We start from the raw sequence: 13,660 nt of genomic DNA, 5'->3' as shown, positions 1-13,660 counted from the left end.
TATATAGCGCCTTTCACGACCTCAGGCTGTCCAAAAGCACTTTACAGCCAATGAAGTACTTTTGAACATAAGAAATAGGAGCAGGAGTCGGCCATTTGGCCCCTCGAGCCTGGCCGCCATTCAATAAGATCATGGCTGATCTTCTCCCTCGTCTCCACTTTCCTGCTCTATCCCCATATCCCTTGATTCCCTTAATATTCAAAAATCTATCGATCTCTGTCTTGAATATACTCAACGACTGAGCCTCCACAGCCCTCTGGGGTAGAGGATTCCAAAGATTCACCACCCTCTGAGTGAAGAAATTTCTCCTCATCTCCGTCCTAAATGGCCGACCCCTTATTCTGAGACTGTGACCCCTGGTTCTAGACTCCCCAGAGGGGAAACATCCTCCCTGCATCTACCCTGTCAAGCTCTGTAAGAATTTTATATGTTTCAATGAGATCACCTCTCATTCTTCTAAACTCTGGAGAATATAGGCCTAGTCCACTCAATCTCTCCTCATAGGACAATCCTCCCACCCCAGGAATCAGTCTGGTGAATCTTCGTTGCACTCCCTCTATGGCAAGTATATTCTTCCTTAGGTAAGGAGTCAAAAACTGTACTTTTGAAGTGTCGTCGCTGTTGTAATGTAGGAAACACAGCAGCCAATTTGCTCAAAACAGAGATGAGGAGGAACTACTTCACTCAGAGGGTGGTAGGTCCATGGAATATGCTGCCCCAAAAAGCTGTCGAAGCTACATCATTACATAAATTTAAAACAGAAATAGACAGTTTCCTAGAAGAAAAGGGAATTAAGGGTTACGGGGAGCGGGCAGGAATTTGGACATGAGTCTAGGTTCGGATCGGTCATGGCCCTGTGGGTAGCGGAGCGGGCCCAGGGGCCGTGTAGCCTGATCCTGCTCCTGTTTCGTGTGTCTAATTCTGTTAGATTCAGGAGATGGTTCTGTGATAGTAGATTGGCGGTTAGAATCAGATCAGCCATGATCTTATTGAATGGCGGAGCAGGCTCGAGGGGCCAATTGGCCTACTCCTGCTCCTATTTCTTATGTTCTTATGTTCTCCCACAAAACAGCAATGTGATAATGACCAGATAATTTGTTTTTGTTATGTTGATTGAGGGATAAATATTGGCCCAGGGCACCGGGGATAACTCCCCTGCTCTTCTTCGTAATAGTGCCATAGGATCTTTTATGTTCACCTGAGAGGGCAGACGGGGGCCTTGGTTTAACGTACCATCCGAAAGACGGCACCTTTGACAGAGCAGTGCTCCCTCAGTACTGCACTGGAGTGTCGGCCTAGATTTTTGTATCTGGAGTGGGACTTGAACCCACAACAGTCTGACTCATGCGATGAGAATGACACCACTGGGCTGACATCTAAAATATTTTAGTGGTTTAAATAGTCAAAGTATTCCAGCATGCTTTGCTTTAGCATTTTAGGTGGAGGCAAGGGGAAATTGAATCTTGTCTCCGTGTATGAACAAAGACAGTTTGGAAACTCAAAAGACAGAGAATTATATGCACCCAGGTCAAGAGATGGCCCATACCTAGATAATGGACTAGTTGCAAAGACACCACATACCACAGTACAAGATAAAGATTGGTCTATGCATTGCAGAACAATGAACAAAGCTTGTAGAACAGAGATGGAGGCCGAAGAGATTAGAAGGTGGGACAAACACCTCAAGCATGGCGTCAGCAAACGTGCACCTACACATACTCTTATGTGTAGGTGCAGCCCAAGGTAGCTGAATAGTGTAAGAATGGGATCTGTTTTCTCCAAAAGTGCTCTCGAGGACAGTCGGAAGTCTTCTTGCTGTAACAGTGAACAATGAAAGACAACGAGTCTGATCAGCCTGAACAGGTGGAGGAACCCGGTTGTATTAATCGCTCGCCATTTAATTAAATTAAACAAAAATTAGAGCTCATGGGATTGAGAAGAAGAATTGGGGGTAATGTACAAGCATGGATTGAGGATTGGTTAATAGACAGAAAACAGAGTAGGAATAAACGGGTCATTTTTGGGTTGGCAGGCTGTAACTAGTGGCGTACCGCAAAGATCAGTGCTTGGGCCTCAGCTATTCACAATCTACATCAATGATTTGGATGAGGGGACCAAATGTATATTTTCCAGGTTTGCTGATGATACAAAGCTAGGTGGGAATGTAAGTTGTGAGGAGGATGCAAAGAGGCTTCAAGGGGATATAGACAGGCTAAGTGAGTGGACAAGAACATGGCAAATGGAATATAATGTGGAGAAATATGAAGTTATCCACTTTGGTAGGAAAAATAGAAAAGCAGAGTATTTTTAAATGGTGAGAGATTGGGAAATATTGGTGTTCAGAGGGACCTGGGCGTTCTTGTACATGAATCACTGAAAGTTAACCTGCAGGTACAGCAAGCAATTAGGAAAGCAAATGATATGTTGGCCTTTATTACAAGAGGATTTGAGTATAAGAGTAAAGACGTCTTACTGCAATTATATAGGCCCCTGGTGAGTCACACCTGGAGAATTGTGTACAGTTTTGGCCTCCTTACCTAACGAAGAATATACTTGCCATAGAGGGAGTGCAACGAAGGTTCACCAGACTGGTTCCTGGGATGGGGGGATTGTCCTATGAGGAGAGATTGAGTAGACTAGGCCTATATTCTCTAGAGTTTAGAAGAATGAGAGGTGATCTCTTTGAAGCATACAAAATTCTTACAGGGCTTGACAGCGTAGATGCAGGGAGGATGTTTCCCCTAGCTGGGGAATCTAGAACCAGGGGTCACAGTCTCAGAATAAGGGGTTGGCCATTTAGGACTGAGAGGAGGAGGAATTTCTTCACTCGGAGGGAGGTGAATCTTTGGAATTCTCTACCCCAGAGGGTTGTGTAGGCTCAGTCGTTGAGTATATTCAAGACAAAGATTGATAGATTTTTGAATATTAAATGAATCAAGGGATATGGGGATATTGTAGGGAAATGGAGATGAGGTAGATCAGCCATGATCTTCTTGAATGGCGGAGCAGGCTCGAGGGGCCGAATGGCCTACTCCTGCTCCTATTTCTTATGTTCTTAATGTAATACTGTAGAACAGTTGTATAAAAACAATACTATCATTAGTCAATGTATATTAAAGCTTGTTGTTTAAAACCTTTCGGGCTTGAATCACGCAGAGATAATGGTTGCAGGACTAACAACCCTTTGTTGTGACCGTAAACACTGGAAATCCACTAAAAATCAGCAAGTTAACAAGAATTTTGTTTAATCTTTATAGGTGACCCTTGAGGTTCCATGGTATGTATACATGTAGTCCATGAAGACAAAAGTCTGGACATCCTGCTCTATGATATTACAACCTCCCAGACCATGAGACAGGTAAATGGTCCCAGTCAAAGCACATTAACATTCATCAATTAATAAGTGACTGAGCAATGGAGGTGGTGTAATTAGAGTTTAGTTAGAACTGCAATGCCTGCAGATCGCAGATACTCCATTAAACGCAATAATGAGAGACAGACACAGGGAGACAAAGCTAGCTAGAGTGAGAGATAGATAGAATGAGAGATATAGACATAGAGAGACAAAGCTAGAGTGAGAGATAGATCAAGAGAATGAGAGATAGTGATAGATAAAATAGAGAGCGAGGCAGGAATATAGTCTGCAACTGGACCCTGGACTTCCTAACAAACAGACCTCAGTCTGTCAAATTAGGTAACCACACCTCCCCCCCCCCCCCCCACCCCGACCCTGAACACGGGGGCCCCACAAGGATGTGTGCTGAGCCCCCTCCTCTACTCCCTCTTCACCCACGACTGTGTGGCTGTTAATGGTTCCAACACCATCATCAAGTTTGCAGATGACACCACGGTAGTAGGCCAGATCACCAACAACGATGAGTCAGCCTACAGGGAGGAGGTCCAGCATCTCTTGAAGTGGTGCACCGACAACAACCTGGCCCTTAACACCAAGAAAACAAAGGAAATAATCGTGGACTTCAGGAAGTCCAAAGGCGGAAGTCACACCCCCATCCACGTCAATGGGGCGGAGGTGGAAAGGGTGGCCAGCTTTAAGTTCCTCGGAGTCCACATCACGGAAGACCTGTCCTGGTCCCTCAACACCTCCTCTCTGGTGAAGAAGGCCCAGCAGCGCCTATATTTCTTGGAGGCTGAAGGGATGTAATCTGTCACCCCTGATCCTCTCTAACTTCTACCGCTGCACTATAGAGAGCATCCTGACAAACTGTATCACGGTATGGTATGGCAGCTGTAGCTCCCATGACCGGAAAGCCCTGCAGCGGGTAGTCAAAACTGCCCAACGCATTACCGGCACCCGGCTACCGACCATAGAGCATATATATCAGAAACGCTGCCTACGGAGGACACGGTCCATCATCAAAGACCCTACCCACCCCAGCCACAGTCTGTTCGCCCTCCTACCATCTGGAAGACGCTACAGATGCATTCGCACCCGTACGACCAGATTTAGGAACAGCTTCTTTCCCAGGGCTGTCATCCTACTGAACTCCACAAATAAACACTAAAGCCTGCACATCTGCCAATGCACTTTATTATGGTCATATTTATGCTAATATACTGCAAGCCAAATGTATAAATGTATGTTGAATGTTTAAGTGTCCTAATCCAAATTGTACACTCTCTGGAGCCGCAAGCCTACATTTCGTTGTACTGCACTTGTGCACTAACAATGACAATAAAAGTTGATTTGATTTGATTTGATTTGATAAATAAATACTGTAAATAAATATTGTACCAAGAGATACATCGTGTGGATAGATAGGGTAGGGAAAATATTTACATTTCTTTAATGTATTCTCACCTATAAATCCATAAAGTACAGCTTGAGCACTGAGGCTAGGGGTGATTTGCAAGGCTGGAGTTGATGCAGGGGGCGGAGTTGTTGCAAGGATTGTTGAAGGGAGCCGAGTTATTACAGGGAGCGGAGTTGTGGATGAGCAGTAACTCGAACCGAGATTCAGGACTGGTTTTCCCTTCACATTCTCCGGGCTGCCACACAACAGGTTTCCTGGATCCTGCAGGACCTCCCGCTGAGATTCCAACAGCAGCACCAAGCGACAGCTGCACTCCCAGGGGTTGCTGTGCAGCTGGAGGCTCTGCACAGACCCAGGGACCTCGGCTAACGCCGCCAGCTGGTTATCATTCAAAAACAGACGGTTCAATCTCTGCAAAGGTCCAAAAGCATCTTTGTCGATGAAAAGGAGCTGATTGTTGGACAGATCCAGCTCGTTGAGGGCGCTCAGTCCACAGAAGGTGTCTGTCGATATATATTGGATAAGATTCCAGGCTGCATTAAGTTGATTCAGCTGCGTTAATGTCACAAATGTACGTGGAGGAAGATAGGAAATCTTATTCCAGTGAATGTGCAATGTATGAAGTGAAGCCAGGTCTGAAAACCATGGGGCCTTCAGCACATCGAGTGAATTTTTGTTCAGCTTCAGTTCGGTCAGATTCTGGAGACCTGCGAATGCTAAGCTTTCAACACTACAGCTCTCCAGCCTGTTGTTGGCAAGGTCCAGCAGCTGAAGGCTGCTCTCCTGGGCTGTTGACATGGCAAACGCGTTGCTTAAAAGCGACATTTGGAAATCAGTAATCGACAGGTACCACAGGTTGGAGAAGTTCTGGAATGCCCTGGGTGCGATCGTTGTGATCGGTCCTCCCTGAAGCAGGATCATTGCCATCGACTTTGGCAAATCTGTTAAAACTTATGCACAGAAGAGGATAAATGAATAGATATAATTACATTGAATTTACAGCACGGAAACAGGCCATTCGGCCCAACTGGTCCATGCCAGTGTTTATGCTCCACGCCAGCCTCCTCCCACCCTATCAGCATATCCTTCTACTCCTTTCTCCCTCGTGTTTATCTAGCTTCCCATAAATGCATCTATACTATTCGCCTCAACCACTCCCTGTGGTAGCGAGTTCCACATTCTCAACACTCTGAGTAAAGAAGTTTCTCCTGAATTCCCTACTGGATTTATTAGTGACGATCTTATATTTATGGCCCCTAGTTTTGGTCTCCCCACGAGTGGAAACATCCTCTCTACGTCTACCCTATCAAACCCCTTCATAATTTTAAAGACTTCTATTAGGTCAACTATAACAAATTCTACAACACAGACGGTTTCTGGGCTATAACATTGTTTGATTCCAAATTCATTTCCTTTAAATCTTGCAGCCATTTAAAATGAGTTCCTAGAAGTTTCCCCCTCCTCTGTGTAATGAAGCTGAGAGCTCAGTGACCTTCCTGCTGGTCTATTAGTATTGGTGCTGAATCTTGCTCTGCTTCAGTTGCACAGGTCCCAGCCACCACCTCACCTACATGGCCATCCTTCATGCATTGGCCACATCAGAGCTGAGCCCAGCCTCATCCCACATCCACGCACGTGCACATCCAGCAGACGTCACTGGATAGTGATCCGGGGCAGAATTCCGGACTGATAGCTGCCTCTTTCCAGCCCAGGGTCACCAGAGGTAGCTGTAGTGCCCCACTTGCTAACCTGACTGAGATCAGCGAACTCAGCACGAACCAGAGATTGAACTTGGATGTGCATGTGTGTGGATGTGGGATAAGGACAGGGCTGGGCTAAGCTCTTGAGTAGACTGGGCCTATACTCTCGGGAGTTTAGAAGAATGAGAGGTGATCTCATTGAAACATACAAGATGCTGAGGGGGATTGACAGGGTAGATGCTGAGATGTTGTTTCTCCTTGGCTGGAGAGTCTAGAACTAGGGGTCACAGTCTCAGGATAAGGGGTCGGCCATTTAAGGCTGAGATGAGGAGGAATTTCTTCACTCAGAGGGTTGTGAATCTTTGGAATTCTCTGCCCCAGAGGGCTGTGCATGCTGAGTCGTTGAGTATATTCAAGGCTGAGATCGACAGATTTTTGGACTCTAGGGGAATCAAGGGATATGGGGATCAGGCAGGAAAGTGGAGTTGAGGTCGATGATCAGCCATAATCTTATTGAATGGTGGAGCAGGCTCGAGGGGCCGTATGGTCTACTCCTGCTCCTAATTCTTATGTTATGTTCAACACATGAAGGGCGGCCATGTGGGTGAGGTACCTGGTCTAACGGGCTCAGTACCAGATGAGGCAGTGCAATTACCCACTTAGTCATCTGGCGAACTTTTCTTTTTTTAAAACAAATGCAGAGCTTAATTAATATCTAATGGATCACCAGCTAAGAATGCTATTGTTGAGTAAATGATAGTGATTGAGGCTCTAGTGCACAGTACGGAACAACAATCAGGAATTAACAGATAATAAAAAGCAAAGTTCAGAAACGAGCATGGAGACTTCAGCACTATATCTGGCTGATGAAAGACCCAACAATGGTTTTAATGACTGCAGCCAAATTCACACAGAGGCTTATAGTAACTTGGTATCACAGGAGGCCATTCAATGGATGGCCAAACTAGACATCCCATTATTAGCTTTTCCCCCTCATACGAAACAACTGCAACGTAGTGATGCATAAGCTTTTTCCATTAACACAAAATACACAGGGTTGTATTATAAATTATCTGCAGCATTATGGAAAGGGGAAAGCAGTCGAGGCAAAATTGGAAATCCTAGGTGAAGACTCAAGGCCCATAATGCTGGCCGCCACCAGGGTCAGAAAGAGATGGAGACCAAGGAAAGCTGGTTTAGTGATTAGGCGATGCAAAGTTTAGGGTTTAAAATCCTTTAGGTTGCAAGAAGAAGGGAAGAGGTAAGGAGTTCCACCTTTCTGAGACCCTGGGAAAAATTGAGTCAGAGTGGGAGATGTGTGATTAGCCTCATTAGCGGCGAGCGTGGATCAAAGAATCAGTGTTGTAGCCCCATCTCCTCTACTGCACTCACCGCTAGTGATGCTTCACTCTGCGAGCGAAGCCCTTACAAAATTTCCTCTTTTACTTCAACACGGTGAGATTGCAGGGAGAAGGAATAGCGAGTCGGATGGTGCAGTGAGAGCTTAAGGAGGACCAAGAGAGAAGGTTTAGAGGAACAGTGGTTGTTTTCCTCTGGTTTGGCAGACACATAGTCGAGCAACACTGCGCTGAAAATAATTGACTTGAGCTGCTTCCATCTCCTGCCGAAATCGCACTTACCCCCCTGCAGCGAAGACACAGACTTGCAATTGGCCAGACTTCCAGCGCAGGTGCAGTAGCTGGGACAGGACTGCGCAGCAGCAGACAGCAGGGTTGCAGTGAGACACACAAAGAAGAAATGATCTGTTGAGAGATGCAGACGTTTTTAGGAACATGAGGAGGCCATTCAGCCCCTCGAGCCTGGCCCGCCATTCAGTGAGATCATGGCTGATCAGTCTCTTAACTCTATCTGAAATAACAACAGAAAACGCTGGAAAAACTCCAGCAGGCCAGGCAACATCTGTGGAGAGGGAAACAGAGTTAACGTTTCAGGTCGAAGACCCTTCGTCAGGTATTTTGCTATCTTAACTCTATCTGCTTGGTTCCAATGACCCTTAATACACTTACTTAACAAAAATCTATCGATCTCAGTTTTGAAATTTTCAATTGACCCCCAGCCTCAACAACTTTTTGTGGGGAAGAGAGTTCCAGATTTCCACCACCCTTTGTGTGAGGAAGTGCTTCCTGACATCACCCCTGAATGGCCCAGCTCTAATTCTAAGGTTATGCCCCCTTGTTCTGGACTTTCCCACCAGAGAAAATATTTTAATGAGCTGTTGGCTTTGGTTCTTTAGCAAGCACACCAGGTATATCACCACACCTCTCACCCTTCTGTCTGTTCTTGCTGTGTCTGAAAGGCAAAGCAACAGGAATGATGCTTTAAACAGCATTAATGAACCTGCTGATGTGCCACAAAATGCACACACAGCAAAGCTGCTGAAACTCTTGCTTGTTGGAGGTGAGGGTTTGGAATGAGGTTCTGATACAGATCCTGTGAAAATCCCGAAAGAGTCGGTCAATCATTGATAAAGACAAACAGTAAGATAGAAAGTGATAGCACAGAGATATAAAGAGCAAACATCGAGAAAGAGCCAAAACAAAGTTAGTAACGTGTCCAGAACTCAAAAACCAGTGGGTGAGATGGGTTCAGAGTTTTGCTTCGGTGAGGGTGCTGAAAATTCATTGGAAATCAGCAATAAATGTCTCTCTAAAAAGCAGAGTACCGAAGAGTCTAGAAATCTGAAATAAAAACAGAAAATGCTGGAATCACACAGCACGTCAGTCAGCACCTCTAGAGAAAACATAAGAAATAGGAGCAGGAGTCGGCCACACGGCCCCTCGAGCCTGCTCCGCCATTCAATAAGATCATGGCTGATCTTCTACCTCAACTCCACTTTCCCACTCGATCCCCATATCCCTTGATTCCCCTAAAGTCCAAAAATTTATCGCTCTCAGCCTTGAATATACTCAACAATTCAGCATCCACAGCACTTTTGGGTGGAGAATTCCAAAGATTCACAACCTGAGCGAAGAAATTCCTCCTCATCTCAGTCCTACATGGCCGACCCCCCATCCTGAGACGATGACCCCTCATTCTAGACTCTCCAGCCAGGGGGAAACAATTTCTCAGCATCTACCCTGTCAATTCCCCTCAGAATCTTATATGTTTCAATGAGAAAAAATGGGTTAACATTTCAGGTGAGGACCCTGCTTAATATGTGTACATCACAAGGAAGTGGGGAAATCGGACTTCTGTTTTAAAGAATTGATTACATTCTAAAGATCGAAAGAAATACTTGCATTTATATAGCGCCTTTCACGACCTCAGGACGTCCCAAAGCGCTTCACAGCCAATGAAGTACTTTTGAAGTGTAGTCACTGTTGTAATGTAGGACACTGTTGTAATGCACAGATAGCCCAGTCTGACCAAGAGACCGCACATGAATCATTCACCTGGCTTTTCTCCCTCCAGGTGCTAACTCTCCTGCTGTGTATTTCTATCTTTTAATGGTGCGTTTCAATTACGACTTCAGAGGAATTTGAAACCATTAATCTCCAATCGCAATCACTCAACCTCAATCCCTTATTCATGTTGAACTGCAGAATGTACGCGAGTATTTTTCTCAAACTAACAGTCACCTCACTAATCCAACTCTTTTTTTCTTGTTGCCCTCAGTGCTGCTCGAGGTATATAATAGGTGGGTGGGATTGTTCTCTCCATAGCTGCATGCTGCCTCTCCATTACTCCCATGCTCGCAGGAAAGAAACAGAGTCATAGAGTTATACAGCACAGAGAGAGGCCCTTCGGCCCATCGTGCCCGTGCCGGCCATCAAGTCCTGTCTATTCTAATCCCATTTTCCAGCACTTGGTCCGTAGCCTTGTATGCTATGGCATTTCAAGTGCTCATCTGAATGCTTCTTGAATGTTGTGAGGGTTCCTGCCTCTACCACCCTTTCAGGCAGTGAGTTCCAGATTCGAACCACCCTCTGGGTGAAAAAGTTTTTCCTCAAATCCCCTCTAAACCTCCTGCCCCTTACCTTGAAACTATGCCCCTTGGTTATTGACCCCTCTACTAAGGGGAAATGTTCCTTTCTATCTACCCTATCTATGCCCCTCATAATTTTGTACGCCTCAATCAGGTCCCCCGTCAGCCTTCTCTGCTCTAAGAAAAACAACCCCAGCCTGTCCAGTCTCTCTTCATAGCTGAAGCGCTCCAGCCCAGGTAACATTTGAGAGGACTACACCAGAAAAGATCAGCAGCAAGGTCCACTGTGCAGATGTGAGGGGGATACATTGGGAAATACATTTGCTGCAGCACAGGCGTGTTTGATTCTTCAGGTTAGCTTGTAATGCCAGCTAGGGACTGCACCTTGCTGTGGTGGGAAGGTTAAAGTGTTATAATGACCTGGAGAGCTATGCTGGTGGCAGTATAACTCCTGGTAGGGTCACACAAGTAGAATAGGCCAACCAGTAGGAACTAGACTAAAGGCTGAGCACCAGTCCTTCTGGTATCTGGGTAACTTATGACATGTCCACATAAAGAAAGAAAGAACTTGCATTTATATAGCATCTTTCACAACCTCAGGACGTCCCAAAGTGCTTGTGCAGCCAATGAAGCGCTTTTTGAAGTGCAGTCACTGTTGTAATGTAGGAAACGTGGCAGCCAATTCGCACACAGCAAGATCCCACAAACAGTAAGGTGATAACGATCAGATCATCTGATGTCGATTGAGGGATAAATATTGGCCAGGACACCGGGGATAACTCCCCTGCTCTTCTTCAAAATAGTGCCATGGGATCTTTCACATCCACCTGAGAGAGCAGACGGGGCCTCGGTTTAACGTCTCATCCGAAAGACGGCACCTCCGACAGTGCAGCACTCCCTCAGCACTGCACTGGGAGTGTCAGCCTGGATTATGTTCTCAAGTCTCTGGAGTGGGACTTGAACCTCACAACCTTCTGACTCAGAGGCGGGAAAGTGGAGTTGAGGTCGAAGATCAGCCGTGATCTTATTGAATGGCGGAGTAGGCTCGTGGGGCCGTCTCCTGCTCCTGATTCTTATGTTTTCTCTACAGGTGCTGACTGACGTGTTGTGTGCTGCCAGCATTTTCTGTTTTTATTTCAGATTTCTAGAATCCTCAGTACTCTGCTTTTTATAGAGACATTTAAGCAAAATTCAGATACCCATCTCACCCACTGGTTTTTGAATTTTGGACAAGTTACTAACTGTGTTCTGTCTCTTTCTCGATGTTTGCTATTTATATCTCTGTGCTATCACTTTCTATCTCTGTGCTATCACTTTCTATCTTACTGTTTCTCTTTATCAATCAGTGAGCCACTGTCGTGCCTGCTGTTACAGAAACAACCCAGAGACAAGACAGGTCTGTTACAGATTGGCAAATATAAACAGCAACTGTGGAGAAGCATGTGGTTGGCTGGATTTGAGGCAAGATGATACTCCAATCGGAGTTAAATATCTTCCACTGCTGTCAGTCCAGAGCAAGCCTAAGCTGCCATTAGGCACAGGAGACTAACTAACTAACTATGTCAGACTGGAAGACAATGACATTTCTTCCCTCACAGCATTTGCATTTTCATTAGAAAGTAGCTTAATAGCAGTCAATCTTTATTGGAATATATATGAAAACCTTATCCGGACTGAAATACATCATAATGGGATGTTACAACAAAATCACACTGTGGTGCCTTACAATATAACAATTCAATTTTAAGAAATGTTTAAACTCTCAGCTAGGACAGCGGTAGATATCTGACAATTAACACCCCCCCACCCCCCCCCCCCCACCCCGTGTATCCAAGAGGTGAGGAGGAAGCAGCTAGGGATCTTAATCCTGATCGCTGTCAAGTGACTCATGGAAAATGCCCGGCCCTCGGACAAAGGCTGGGTTAGACACCGCGGCTAAGCCCCCTATAGTCAAATAGCTGGCTGAGAGCCACTGTCTGGGCTCACTCAAGAGTGGTCCAGTTTGGATGAGGGTGGCCTGTGGAATCTCTTCACGAGAGGAAACTGGAGGGGGAGTTTTACTCAAAAAAGTATTAAAATATTTAGATGTAAAAAAATTTGCATTATACTTACTTTTCATCTTCCTCAGTGCAAATGTAACAAGTTTCCAGAATGGATTCCTGTTAGCACCTGCAAGACTTTTCCTGACTGTTGATCTTTTTTCTTTCCAGCATCTGTTTCTTGTCCTGTTGATTGCAGTTTGATGGCAGATTCCTGGGACACCAGCAGGATTTATGCTCGGGGCGTCTCTGGTTCATTGCAGATGTTAACGAGCCATGTTAGCAGATATAAACATTAACAGGAGGTGACAAGTCCCCACAGCACCAGGCAGATGGGCAGGTTGGGAGCTGCATGTGGGTCAGGAAATGTCTTGATATTCGTAGTTAATGAGTTTAATAACTGATCAGAACGATGAGGCATCTGCAACTTGACTCTGGAAACGTCTGTGTAAATGGCTCTCCCATGGCAACGTTTACCCATTATTGGGATCGGAAGCACAGCTGCGTTGCTTAGTTGCTAACCTGGACTGTCCCTTTAAGGTGATCGTGCAACTACTCTCTAATCCAAGGTAGGTGCTTGTAAATTGCTATATTAAAGATCAGTAACTTGCTGGTAAATTTCAGGCTCCAGTTCGATGACTGGCTTTCCTTTTTTTTTAAATATAAAAATTGCTTTGCATCTGTAGCAAAGTGTGACATAGGAACAAGAGTCAGCCATTCAGCCCATCGAGCCTGCTCCACCACTTTCATTAGCCAGCCAGCTCTGTCTTTTTTAATTCCGTTCTTTGCCTTTTCTCCATATCCCTTAATACCCTTATACTTCCCGGGCAAGTTTCTCTCAACCCTTTTAAACACGTCAATTCACTTTGTATCTGTGGTATATTGGGGCAGAGCATACCGCACTTTCACAACCCTGGAAGCTTTTCCTGGATTAGCTCATGTTTCCTTTTGTTCTAGATTCCTATACTGCAACGAAAAGTAGTTCTTTAAATACCCTGTTCATTCCGGTCATTATTTTAAACCCCTTAACCACGTCAAAAGAAAAATAACTTGCATTTCTATAGCGCCTTTTTTGACCTCAGGACGTCCCAAAGCGCTTTACAGCCAATGAAGTACTTTTGAAGTGTAGTCACTGTTGTAATGTACAAAACATGGCAGCCAATTTGCGCACAGCAAGCTCCCACAAACAACAATGTGATAATG

General features: G+C 45.3%; 1 protein-coding gene across 2 annotated transcripts; it reads right to left on the bottom strand.

The window, feature by feature from the left end:
* Positions 1-3,772: 3,772 nt before the first annotated feature.
* Positions 3,773-13,062, bottom strand: LOC147101654 (uncharacterized). 2 transcript variants are annotated; one of them, XM_085965391.1, is made up of 3 exons: positions 12,531-13,059; positions 8,113-8,235; positions 3,773-5,722 (listed from the first exon to the last, which is right to left on the bottom strand). In XM_085965391.1, the coding sequence occupies exons 1-3, from the start codon at positions 12,535-12,537 to the stop codon at positions 4,563-4,565; spliced, it is 1,290 nt and encodes a 429-aa protein (XP_085821517.1). In that variant the 5' UTR covers positions 12,538-13,059; the 3' UTR covers positions 3,773-4,562. The 2 variants fall into 2 exon arrangements, with proteins under 2 accessions (XP_085821517.1, XP_085821518.1); XM_085965392.1 differs by lacking the exon at positions 8,113-8,235 and having other exon boundaries at positions 12,531-13,062.
* Positions 13,063-13,660: the final 598 nt, after the last annotated feature.

The sequence above is a fragment of the Somniosus microcephalus genome, chromosome 23, assembly GCF_052327205.1.
Source record: "Somniosus microcephalus isolate GS21.2 chromosome 23, FLI_Smic_1.0, whole genome shotgun sequence".
NCBI lineage: Eukaryota > Metazoa > Chordata > Chondrichthyes > Squaliformes > Somniosidae > Somniosus > Somniosus microcephalus.
This window is presented reverse-complemented; position numbering and strand designations above follow the sequence as displayed.

Bases quoted from the DNA above. Each gene is read 5' to 3' on its own strand.
- LOC147101654 (XM_085965391.1), bottom strand. The intron at 5,723-8,112 runs GTAAGTGCGATT...TCTGTGCATAAG, and splicing joins TGTGTCTTCGCTGCAGGGGG to TTTTAACAGATTTGCCAAAG.